The sequence below is a fragment of the Colius striatus genome, chromosome 2 (genome assembly GCF_028858725.1).
Source record: "Colius striatus isolate bColStr4 chromosome 2, bColStr4.1.hap1, whole genome shotgun sequence".
Taxonomy (NCBI): domain Eukaryota; kingdom Metazoa; phylum Chordata; class Aves; order Coliiformes; family Coliidae; genus Colius; species Colius striatus.
Genome location: NC_084760.1, coordinates 79,923,751 through 79,936,766, shown reverse-complemented (window position 1 = coordinate 79,936,766; position 13,016 = coordinate 79,923,751). Strand labels below are relative to the sequence as shown.

General features: G+C 36.2%; 1 protein-coding gene across 1 annotated transcript in view; it reads left to right on the top strand.

Annotated features, from left to right (window-relative positions):
• The window catches only part of KIF6 (kinesin family member 6), a 154,672-nt gene that overhangs the window by 113,129 nt on the left and 28,527 nt on the right, over nt 1-13,016 (top strand). Inside the window, exon 16 of the mRNA XM_061989631.1 lies at nt 10,259-10,309. Within this exon, the coding sequence (XP_061845615.1) occupies nt 10,259-10,309 (51 nt within the window). The remainder of the gene's footprint in view (nt 1-10,258; nt 10,310-13,016) is intronic.

The following is a 13,016-nucleotide window of genomic DNA, read 5'->3' as shown; positions in this document are numbered from 1 at the left end:
GTTCATAGTAAGTCAGAGTAATCAACTGCTTTGTTTGTAATCAACAAATCATATTTTTATTTTTCAAGAGAATTTGTGCTTAGAAGTCACCAACTTCTAGAAGCCACCGCAACATAAGCAGAGCTCACATTGTGTCAGTGTGGTTACATTTACTTAATGTAATTCTTAACACCCTATGGTTAAGCAATAAATAATATAGTAATACTTTTAGCTGAATGAGGGTCCCCAGACAACTGTTTCTAAGGTGTGGAAACAAGGGGAAAAAATCCTGTAAAGCATAATTGTACCTTTCTGAAGCCAGGAGAGACACTGCATCTTTGCTTTACTTACTGTAGGTAGTGTAAATATTATAGACTTAACTCTTATTTCACCTCAGAGGTACAGCTAGATGTATGGCAGCTGTAACAGAAATGTCTGTCAGGGATAATGCTTAGGCAATTGGCAGAGAAGACAAAGATGTTACAGAGCAGGAAAGATGTCATTGCTGTGTCTCTGTAAGTCCTTAGTTGGCATAGGATTTGTCGTCCCTTCTTTGTTAGAGATGAGACTGTAAAGAGAACCAGGCAACCCTAGAGGCTTTCTGGCAACCTTTCTCATTTTTCTGCTCCTCCCTGTAAGAAGAGGATACTATCTTTTTTAATATAAAGTTGTCTCTACAGCAGCACTCAGGAAAGTTATTTTGGAAGGTACAAATCTTTTGGCTTCAGGGGACAATGCATATGTTTATGCCAATGTTAAATATTGTCCATTGTTTCAGAGTAGCTTACATATGTGTTTCTACTTTCAAACAATAGGCAATGCCCCTGGGTGACAGTGCATAGGCTGAATGGGTCCTTAGAATGAGAAAATATGATTTGTCAAATGACTTATTCAGAAAATGCCAAACTGAATGAATTCATTTGAACAGCTCTATTTTGCTCCCCTGATGTGCTATTCTTTAAACAGAGGAACCTTATTAGTGTAACAGTCACTCTGGGCCTGAGATGTTAATGTTTTCTTTGGATCTGTGTTGGAATCTACATATGTAGGAAACATTTCCATTTTCTAATTGTTGCAAATGATGTTCTGGTCTTTAAAAACAGAAGTATTTTCAGGGGAAAAAGTTATACTCAGGAAGAAACCAAGTAAACACGTTTTACTTAAGGTTTTCACTAGAATAAGCAAAGCAAATAGACCAAGGTCATTGGGTTTAATTAAGCCATGAACTGCCATGACTATAAACGTGAAAAAGTACCTCTCAATAACAGATTTTCTGCTTGTAGATTGTGCTCTGATTGAAAACAGGTAGCCGTTGCTGGATTGCTACATTGCATTTTCCTGTTTTATTAGAATAATAAGTTCTTAAGTCAGTCTATTAAATATGTTATTTTGAAAAAAAACATGCTAGATAATAGTACAATATTATAGAGGTTTTCTTTAAATCCCACATTCTTTTGTAGAAGAAGATTTTATTGATCATGTCTGTCTTTAGTACTGGATGGCCTGAGAATTTAGAAGTGAAGAATCAGATCTTTAAATTCTAGAGAAGTACAATTCATTCAGAGTACCACTGTCAAAGCATGATAACCTTTTATAAGAACAGAAATATAAATTTGGTTTGGATAGAATTTTGTAGTTCATTTACACATCTGGACAGCATTCATACAAATTTGCAGTCTAGGCATACGTACTTACATGTATTAACATACAAGAGCTTCTTTTTTCGATCAAGATTGTTCCTTAATCATGTAGGACTTCTGATGTCACCACAGCTGGCTGTGAATGTTGCAGAAGGAGTGCAATCAATAGAGAACAACTGTATTATGCAGATATTTTCATCCATTTTAGGTAAGGCTGAGGGAAGGCTTCTGTTCAGAGCTGATAACATCATTATGCCAGTTATATAGAATCAGGTTGCATTTTAATTTGTTGAGCCATTCAAGAAGCAGACTGGTTTATCCACAACAGTAAATATATACTATATCTTTACAGGAAGCTATTTCAGATTTTACTGGGATGCTAATATATGCTTAACACTAAAAGTAATTTCTCAAAGGCTGTGGGAATTGGGGCTGTTTAGTCTGGAGGAGATTGAGGGGAGATCGTATTAACATTTGTAAATATCTAAAGGGTGGGTGTCAGGAGGTTGGGATGTCTTTTTTTTCTATAGTAACTAGCAACAGGGCAAGGGGTAATGGGATAAAGCTGGAACACAAAAAGTTCCACTTAAATATAAGAAAAAACTATTTCACTGTGAGGGTGAGGGAGCCTTGGCAGAGGCTGCCCAGAGGAGTTGTGGAGTCTCCTTCCTTGGAGGTCTTCAAGACCCACGTGGACATGTTCCTATGCGACCTGATCTAAGTGAATCTGCTTCTGCAGGAGGGTTGGACTGCATGATGTCTAAAGGTCCCTTCCAACCTCTACCATTCTATGATTCTATGATATGTATATATTACTAGTGAACATGTATTAAAAAACCAAGTTATACATCCATTCTCACTCTGACCTTGTTTCCATCACCATGAAACCTTGATATGCCCCCAAAATGTGAGAGCATATCTAAACAACTTCAGCACCACCATTTTGAAAAATTCATTTTAATTCGATTTTTGCATCATATCTGTCAGATTCCTAACATCAGTCTAAGCATGTCTTATCGGACCAGAAGTCACATAGAAATATGAGCTCAATTCTAAGGGAATTTCTCAGTTAAGATAGCAAAGTTTTACAAGACTGTGAAACTGAAGTATATGGGGAAGCCTGGAACTCTATACTTAATTTTCTGTTGGGCAGCCCTTGCCAGAAAAAAGTATCACAAAATGAAATTTGATGTCAAATTGTTGCATTGAAATTACAAAGCCATGAAGGCAGTATTATAACACAAAATAACTGTGTTCATCTTATACTTGGATATGTTCACTCTCTGTTTAAAATATTGACTGAGACAAACATATTATTACCAGAAAACTTATTTGGGCTAAAATTGTTTGTCTTTGACCTTGCCCATTTGTGCTTTGAGATCCTTTATTTTTTAAACTTCTTAAATTTGGACTTAATGAAATTTAAAAAAAAAAAAAGGAAAGAAAAAAGTATCTCTATATAAAGCTGTTCCTCTGAATTTATTTTCCTCATTCTTTCTCTTCCTGTTAATTTCTCAGAGATAATCAAGAGATAAGCTGCATTTAGTCGTATGATCTTCCAGAACACTAAATTCACAGATTATGATTCGTTGTCCATATGTCATTTCTTTTCAGCCATGCTTTTTGAGCCAGCTTAATATTTAACTCATGAACAAATAGATGTGATAAACAACGGAGCTACAGTTTCCAGATGTGCATAATTTCTGTCTCTTTTCCAGCATATGAAAAGAAAATAGAGACACAGATTATTTCGTAACTTTGGACAATACCTAGAAAAATACTCTAGCATCTAAGATATAGCTTAAAAGAAATTCAGATTCCTAAATTCAGGAGAACTGCTTAGGAAAAAACCAAAAACTAAAAAACAAACCAAAACTATTCACTTTAATTCCTGAAATACAACCGGTTGCCTTTGCTAGTGCATACGGGAGCACTGCTGTAATCTACCTGTTGAGAATCCAGAAATTACGTGTCCTTCTGCTGAAAATCTCTTGGACTGTGCTTGCTGCTAAACATCCATACTTGGCTAAAACTGCCTGCAAAGCACTGAGTTCACCTTTAAAATAAAACAAAAACCAACAAACCAATTGGGTAGTGACAGCCAACCTTGGGAAGATAGAATAAAGATCTGAGCATTTGTTTTTAAATTCAGAAAGCTTCCAGGTTTTGAGTTCTAGTTTCAAGGAGGTGTTATACTGTAGTCCAGAGCCATTAGTGCTTTCTGTGGTTATCATAGATTCTCCAGTATTGTGTATGTGGACTGTTAGGAATTCATGTGCACTAGCCACTTCCCATTCTCTGCCTTCTGTTGAGAGGAGTCCTGTGCCTTTGGGTGAAGCTGTGGTACATGCTAGCATTTCTCCTACTTAGATGAATGGGACCTTGGGGAACATGTCAACAATTAAGGTCTATACAGCCAATGATAATCTATCTTTAGGGGAAGAAAGAGATCCAGAATTCTGTCATCAGAAAAATAGATTCCTTCAGTTTTGCTGCATAGCCTTTTAAAGCTTTCTTTTTTTTCTGTAACAGCCAGAAGGCATGAAAGGAGTGCTGTGGAAATGAAGACCAAACAAACAAAAAATACCCATCAATGAGAAAGTGTAAATGTCTTGTGAGGGAAAAAAAGTATTATGTGATCTGGCCTGAACTAATGAGAACACGTAGGAAATAGGGAAGAGATTTAATATGGAAGTTTGAAAGAAATGCATAGAAATGGGGTCAGAGTTTAGAGGTCTCTATCTTGAGCGACTCAAGGAATAGTCAGTGAAGTCAAATACACTGTCATCCTATAGCAGAGTGACAGAAACTACTGTCTCATAAGCTTTCTGTCCATAAATTTGATCATACTTCAAGGTATTGAATGTGTCAATAACAAATGTTATTGTCTCAGGTGAGTATGGCAAAGGAAGGGAACACACTTCAGTCAGATATTTTAAATAGTAATTCAAAATGTGCAGTATCCTACATCATAGTAAAATGTATGAAGTTGTGATAGTTATGCTTCAAATAATGAAACTATATTGGGAATATTTTATATTTCCAAGTGTATTTGTTCATGTGCTATATTTAGGCTCTGGATTTTGTGAGGATGTCAAGGCTGTGCTTCCAATTCTGAACCTCTTGTCTTTCCTGGAGTCTCTGACTAATGAGTTATAATGAATACCATCAGCTACCTTGCTCCTAATGATCCTTTTCATTTCTTTGCAGTTACTGTCTCCAATCCTTTCTTCCTAGCACAGCTGGCAAAAGAGTGTGTTTACTAGTATTGGAGACATTCTGGTTGACTTGATGATAGTGTCACAGCTTAAATTGCTGGTATGCTTGTGCTGAGATGCCAAACTGTGTGGGAGTAGCCAGAACATAGGCAGATATTTGCTTCTACCCCCTCTGCTGTTGAGTCAATAACCTTTGACAGCAAACCTTGGGAAGGAGAGAAGGGAGAGGAGAAAGGAGAGCAAGTAAAATCTTAATCCACTGCAGATGTTTCTTCAGAGAACAAAAGGCAGAAATCTCCTGCAACAGGTTATACTTTACAGTATGCTACCTCACGCCTTGTCATCAATACATTTTTAATGCTGATGAGGGCTGTACTTTAAATCTTGAAAAATGTCAATGGTATAATCAGGAGGCTCAAAGTGCTGCCAGGAGTGGCTTTTCTTTCATGATGCCTCAGAGGGTTTTCTGAAAGTTAGGACTTGTCAGACTACACAGGGATATGGCTAACCATATATCCCAAAATAAAGCATTTGCATTAGAAATTGTGTTGAGCCAGGTGACTAGTGCAGACTACTTTGCATCTGTACATTGTCCTAACAGAAGTTATCAATGTTATATCCATTGAAGGACAAAGGCTGCAATGAAGAGTCAGAATTTGCCCCAAATATTTCTTTGGGTCAGACAAAGACTGAATAGTTTGTCTACTTGTATTGCTGCAGGATTTTGAGTTAGAACAGAATTATTTTTTTTTAATTCCATGACTTTTCTTGTCAGATACTTTTTATCATTGGCTGTGTTCTCATAAAATTTCAGCACCAGATTTTCAAAAGTATGTAACACGTCTCATGAGATCTCCAGTAACTACATCTCTTTGAATAGTCTTCATTCGAGAAATTACTTAATTTGGTTCAGTGTTTCATACATTCAAAACTCCTTTGTAAACTGTTACAACTCTGACATTAAGCTCAGTTAAAAACATATCTCTAGTCATGGAAGTGATCTGATTACTCTTCTTCCTGTCTCTAAAATGCTATCTCAGTGATTATTTGCTGGGTATACAGCTTAAATTTGTGCTTATTCAGCAGGACTCATCTCATTCGACTGGATGCACACGGCTTTATTAATGGAATTTAATAGATCCAGAGGCTTCAGCAGGTCTCCATATTTGGGTAATAACAGAGTCCAACTGCATCTGTAGGAGCATTACATCACAAACAACAACCCCATATATTCCTTGTTGTGGTTTAACCCCACCCAGCAACTCAACACCTCAGCCCCTCTCTCACTCCCAACAGTGGGATAGGGGAGAGAAGCAGAAGGGTAAAAGTGAGAAAACCCATGGGTTGAGATAAAGACAGTTTAATAGGTAAAGCAAAAGCTGTGTGCATAAGCAAAGCAAAATAAGGAATTCCTTCCTATGGGCAGGCCCATGTTCAGCCATCTTCAGGAAAGTAGGGCTCAATAACTTCTCATGCTGACTTGGGAAGCCAAATACCGTTATTTGGATGTTGTCGTACTAGCTTTCTTTTTTGGCTAAGCATGTATGGTATGGTCAGTTGGGGTCAGCTGCCCCAATCGTGTCCCATCCCAATTTCTTGTGCAGCCGAAGCCTGCTTGCTGGTGGGGTGATGTGGGATGCAAAAGAATAGACCATATAGCATTATTAGGGACCCTGGAGAAGTCCATTTACCTGGATGCATAAAAGGATGTGCTTTAGCAAGAGGGTTGGTCTAGATGATCTTTAGAGGTCCCTTCAATCCCCTACCATTCTGTAATTGTGATATTTTATGTAACACCAAAAATGGTTTAAAGATGATGAAAGAAATAGATATAGTATCTTAGTTGAGGTGTAAAAGTTTCAGGATCTCCTAGATGGAAAGACTTCTTAAGCTAAACAGAGGATTGGAAAATGGGAAATAAAAGTATTAAAATATAATAAGAAATGAGAGCTTATCGATGAAGGCTCCGGCCTATCAATTTTGAAGTCAGAAGTGACTCTGCATCAAGTTAAAGGTCTATCCATTCATTTTCTGTAATAAATTGGAAGATAACTTTGGCTCCTTGGAAAAGTCTGGAAGAACATAAAGACAAGAAGTTAAAGGAGAGCCATACCACTCAAGTTAACAAATTCTGTCATGTTTAGTCAGCATATATGATACTTTCCTCTGCTTTACATCAGTCTTAATTAGACTTCTGTATTCCATTTTGTCTTCTCCATTTCCCTCCTTGCTTATATCTCCTGACACAAAGCTGAAGTACTGTGTTACCAGTTCAACTCTTTTCCATACCTCAGGATGGTACATGTGTCCAGAAACGTGAGCCAAAACCAACAGATTTATCACAGCCTTAATGACAGCTGGCTGCATGCTGAGTGAATTCTTAAATTCCCCAAAACTACTTTTTTGCCAAAACATGTGGAGTTGCAGCATTTAACATTTTATTGGGACTGTTATCTCCAAATGAAGAATGATTCCACTGGAGAAAAAAATATTTGGTGTCAGCTGCAGACCTATTTTTAGCTTCTTGTTTGGTGAAACTTCAGAAAACATAACTAGCCATATGTTGAGAGATGTTCTCCAAGTCTTAAATTCAATTTTTACAAACCACACTTAAGCAGTACCTTGTCCACAACTTTACACTGTTAGAATCAGAAGACAAGGGTTTTTTTAATGAGAATGTGATTCTTCATATTTCTTTGGGTAAACATTTGTGTTTATGAAGGTTGTAGAACTGGCAGTACTAAAGACTAAAATCTTCCATTTGTTTATATGGGAAGGTCTGTGCAGGCAACAGGACTGGAATCATCCCCTACTTCTGCCACTTAGGAACTTCAAGCCTTGCATTGGGATGATGGTGTTCTTAGAGGCAGAAAAACAGAATAGGTCAGAAACATTCATCTCCCCCACAAGTATTTGTAGTGAAAACAGAACAAGATTATGTTAATCAAAAGCATGCACAGAAAAAGTTAAGGTTTTGTCAAAAATAAGATTTCTTACGTTAAAAAGATTTTTTTCCAAAGGAAATCTAAATAAACTGTCAAATTTCAAATTGGATTAAAACAAATTGAAGTATTAAATCATGTCTGGCAAAGTCTTGGTATGGAATTATAGTCAGGTACCTCATGATACCGTCATGTCCTCTGAACCAGAATTCCTGTTTGGACTACTTTTCCTGTAATATAATCACAGTCTCTCCTCAGGAAGTTTTTTTTGTAAAATCAAGGTTTCTTTGCTTCCCTGAAAAGGCAGTTTGGACTATATGGATTGGATAAATGTCACCTTTCCATTTTTGTATACATAGAAGAAAACTCTTGCTATAAGAATGGTAAAACTGGCTTTTTGTTTTTCTAGCCAAAGGATAATTTTCTTTGGTTCCTCTCTGATTACAAGTGGTCTGGTTCCAACTTCTTATGCTTTCATAAAGCTGCCAAATTTAGAGTTTCATAAAATATCATGGTCCATGTCATGGATGGAGTGGAAGTGTAAGAAGGCTAGAATGAAGGGAGAGAAGAACATTTTGGACAGTCTCATGTTGCTGGCTGACCTTAAAAGCTTGCAATAAAAATAGGACTTCTGCAGCCTCCACGCTCTCTATACCAATCGTACAGAGAGAACAGTCTAGGTAATTGAAAGTCAAGCCCCTTGGCTATAATCATTTAAAAACCAGTCCCCACATTCTTGTGTTTCCACATATTTGTATTGATTGCAAGCTGTTATCTGGTTGATATTCACTTCATTGACTTGTTTGGCTTGCTTTTCTTTCGGTTGACCTCACTGCCACTTGAAATGCAAAATGTTTAGATTTCTGATGATCTGTTTCTATCAAGGTTAAAGAAAGAAAAGTAACACCACTAAAACCATGTATTGACAGGATTGAGCATGCCTATGACATCTGTCTTTCTTTTCAGCTGGTTCTCAATGAGCAGCATATTCTCAACTACTAGAACCATTTTTTCAGTAACATTGTCTTTTGCAGCTCATAGTGCATAGAAAAAGGAATTTCTGAGCTCTTACATGAAGATAAACATTTAGCTAGCTTTCTGAGGCTAAAAAATGAATGGTTATAAACTAAGATGAATCTCAAGTTTACTACAAATTTTTTCATAACTGTCTCATGGCTCAATATTGAGTGATTAACATCACCCTGTGTGAGGTGGTACAATAGAATACAAGGATCTAAATATGCAGAATAGCAAAAAGCAATTTGAGGAAAAACCTAGTACATTTAATCACTTTTCACTGAATATCAGCATCAACTGAGCTGCATTATAAAATGTTCAAGGCACAAATAGCGTCAATGTTGACCATTTAACTGGACTTTTATTCGCAAATTTATTCATCAAGGGGATTTTGTCTATAGTTAGAGAAATCAGGAGCTTACTTAACTGAATGGGTTTTTTTAGTTGAGTGTTAGTACAGCTGAGACAGGATTGGACATAGCTAGTGTACATGAGGTTATAATACATAATACATTTAATCACAGATCTGGGGGAAAAAAAAGTTATTCCAGTATGGATTTTTTTTTCTTTCCCTGGTGTCCAGATGTACAGCTTAGTAAAGATTATGAAAAATCTTTTCTTAGAAATTGTTTTAATTTGAAGACTTCAAAGACATAATCCCATCCTCCCTCAGAACACATATACTCCTGAAATAGCACATTTAGAGTTATGTTTCGTCCTTTATTGATTCCGTCAATATCTATGAATAATGGCTTCCCATGTGGTAATCTAATTATGGTTAGGAATAATTGGTGAACTGGAACAGTGTCATAGATCAAGGAGGGAATTAATAAAAGAAGGTTAAAGGTGAATTATATGGGGCATGGGAGCCTAACTTAGAATAATGAGATAATGAAATTAAAGAAAAATTTCAATTGAAGACTAATGACATCTACACAGTGAGTTCTGTTGAGTAGTAGAACTTGCAAGAGCTCTAGCACATGACATATTTAAAACCGAGCTGGACGAACAGGAAAAAAATAGACTGTAGGGAATCGATTCTTCACTGGCAAAGAGGTGGACTGGATGACCTAATATCTTATTTCTACTGCTAGCGCCTATAAGTCTGTTTGAACAAATACTTGGAAATCTGAACATCTTCTAGCCTTACTTGGACTTCTTTCGTATCTAGCAGCAGGAGATCATTATCCTGTGAAAGTGCTTGACAGTAAGTGACTTCATTTTCAGTCTTTCTTTCTGGACAAAGTTAAATCTTAGGATACATAAAGCCAAATTCTATGTACTTGTTTACTGCAGTAGCAAGAAGGAGAACACTCAGAAAACTACTTGTCCTATGAATCACAAAAAGTTTCCTTAAATTGGCCAGCAGCACAGGAGTTTTCAAATGGCAGGAAATAAGCAATGATTTCATTGATTTTTTACATTTTTAATTTTAATTATTCACCTTTTCTGCCTTTCACAGACCATCTGAAAGGAGAGATAACTCACAGACGCATTCAGAGGGCAGCTCTAGGTAAGTGAAACATTTCAGATACAATAGAATACAAGTGCACAAGTTCTCTCCCAGAGCTTAATCTGCTTACAGTGCAAGTTTTATTTTCTATGACAGTTTTTGACACAAAATTTCTACAGTGGTCAATACCGTAAAGAACATGGACTCTGTGAACTTTGCAGAGATTTGACTCAAAAGGCATCTGATTTTTCTGTGTGATGAGAAAAGTAATGCAAAAGTCATATCTTTGAGGGTTTGTTATTGGTTTGCTTTCTTTTCAAGGTGACCAAAGCAATAACAGAGGCATCTAAACTCTCCTATTTATCAGGCTTTGATTCTAATTTTGATTCTAATTTGAATTCCCATTAACAGACATTGATTTATCCTGAGCCTAAGCTTCTAGCTATGTTACCACATCCTTTTTAATTTTCCTCATTCCAAGAGGGACTGAAGGCACATACAGGTCATTTCTTTTGCATCTAGTTATAGAAGTTGAGAAGTTATTTTTTGCAGTTTCTGTTGACACAGCTGTGAAGCTAAAAGTGTCTGTGTAAGTTGTTCATATAAATGTAAAGTCATCCAAATTTGGTTTGAGATGCTTTAAACTGAATTCCACTTACTTTGTACTGAAACAGCTTAGGAGTATTTATATGAGAATTCCACTTTTGGGACAGTAAACTTCAGCTAAAATGTGACAGAAGATTGCTGGGGCAATAACAATCCAATCCCCCCTCACTTTGACTCATCAAGGAATCTCAAAAACTGTCTTCATGGACAGTCTTCATGTAAAAGATGGAACTATCTCAGACTAAATTGCAGTTGATGATTTTATTTCTCTGTATATGTAACACAGCAAACAATATTTGCCTCAACAAGAGAGAGAAAAATTAGGAGCTTTCTTTTCTCCCAAAGGTCTTTAAAATAAGTTACTACAGAGTAGCAAAATAATTCCTCCTTTTTCTTTTTTATTTAGCCATATATCTCAAGCTGTGTTGATGATGTTATTATTTTAGACCTTTATCCTTTTTTATTTTTAAAACATCAGTGAAAATTAAGGTTGCCCATGTCAACAAACCCCAAGAGTCAAACTCTTATTATAATCGGTATTGAGAAGGGGAAGTGAAGAAGGTGATGATCTCTTCTCCCTGGTATCCAGAGACAGGACACATAAGAATTGTTCAAAGTTGCATCAGGAAAGGTTCAGACTTGATATTACATATTATTTCTTTATCAAGAAAGTGGTCAAACACTGGAACAAGGTTCCTAGAGAGGAGGTCAGCACCTAAAGCCTGTCAGTGTTTAAGAGACATTTGGACAATCCCTTAATAACATACATTAACTTTTGGTCAGCCCTGAAGTGCTCAGGCAGTTGAACTAGATGATCTGTGTAGGTCCTTTCCAACTGTTCTGTAGTATTCTAGTCTAGTCTTATCTAGTATCCAAAGTTCAATCTAAAAACAATGTCTTCAGTATAACATGGAATTCTTTCTGTAATCCACTTCAGGTTTTAATACTGTCTATTTACTACTTTTATGCCACTTCAAGACATTACATCAAGATGAATCATAGCAATGCAGTTTATGAGAATTCCTTATTCACTGTTTAAAAAACTGAAGTGATGTATTCCAATTGTATTTCAGTCTACATTATAACATCTGGTCTTGTATACTGATTTCCTACTATATAAAAAGTTGGGTTGCAAATGCTGTTTTCAATAACTAACTAAGCTGCTTTCAATAAAATAGGTAAGCATAATTTTTTTCATGTCCTTAGAAAATGACATAGTAGTGACTTTGCCAGCTATACATTCACATTGTAAATATTGTATTAGTATTCCACAACATAGCAGGGAACCCATGTGTTCCTGCCTTTTGTTTTAAGCATTGCTATCATCTTGTCATCACTAAGTTTGGATCACACAAAGTAGTTTCCAGACTTTTTTTTTCCCCCTTTCACTATTCTTTTACATATTCTGGATGCTTTGACTTAATATTTGTTCTGTGAGTTGGGGAGTATTATTTGTCTGCCTGCCTGCCTTTTCAGATGAATGTTCTTCCAAGGAGTAACAGGTGTCAAGTCTCTCAGGATCTTCTTGATGACCAGAATGTCATCAAGATATTTTTAAATGAAAACTGCATGGTAAAAAGTCTAATTAAGAGTCCATTTAAATCCCAACATGAAATAAAACACACCATTGTTTCAATTAGAAACCAAGTTAACATCTTCCAGCTGCCTTTTTTCTTTTCTTAACTTAAAGCATTTTCTGCTCAAAGCACTTTAAGAAGCTATTCTAGTTGGATTTTAAACAGTGCAGATCAGTTTCTTTCATAGCTATGCTTAAGATGTGGATTTCTTATTGAAACAAAACTGCACTATTTAGCCCATTAACTATCTCTTTTAATACACCATATGCTGGGAGTTTCAAAGGACATAAATAGATAGGAGATTCCATTGGAGGCAAGAGAGTGCTCCATGTTTTTCAGTACGCAGCCAGAAACATTGAGTAAAATTGCAAGCATTCACTCTGAGTACAACTTTCACCTTTATTAATTGTAAGAATAAATATGCAAATAGCTTCTTTTATTTAGTGAGATATTTCAGAGTAACATGCTTAACTGTATTTTTAAGCAGTATTTAAAATTAAATAATGTACACACTGTTAAAGTACTGACAGAGCAAAAGCATTGGGTCACCAGCATGCTTCTGGGTGGAAAAGGTAGAAGAAAAG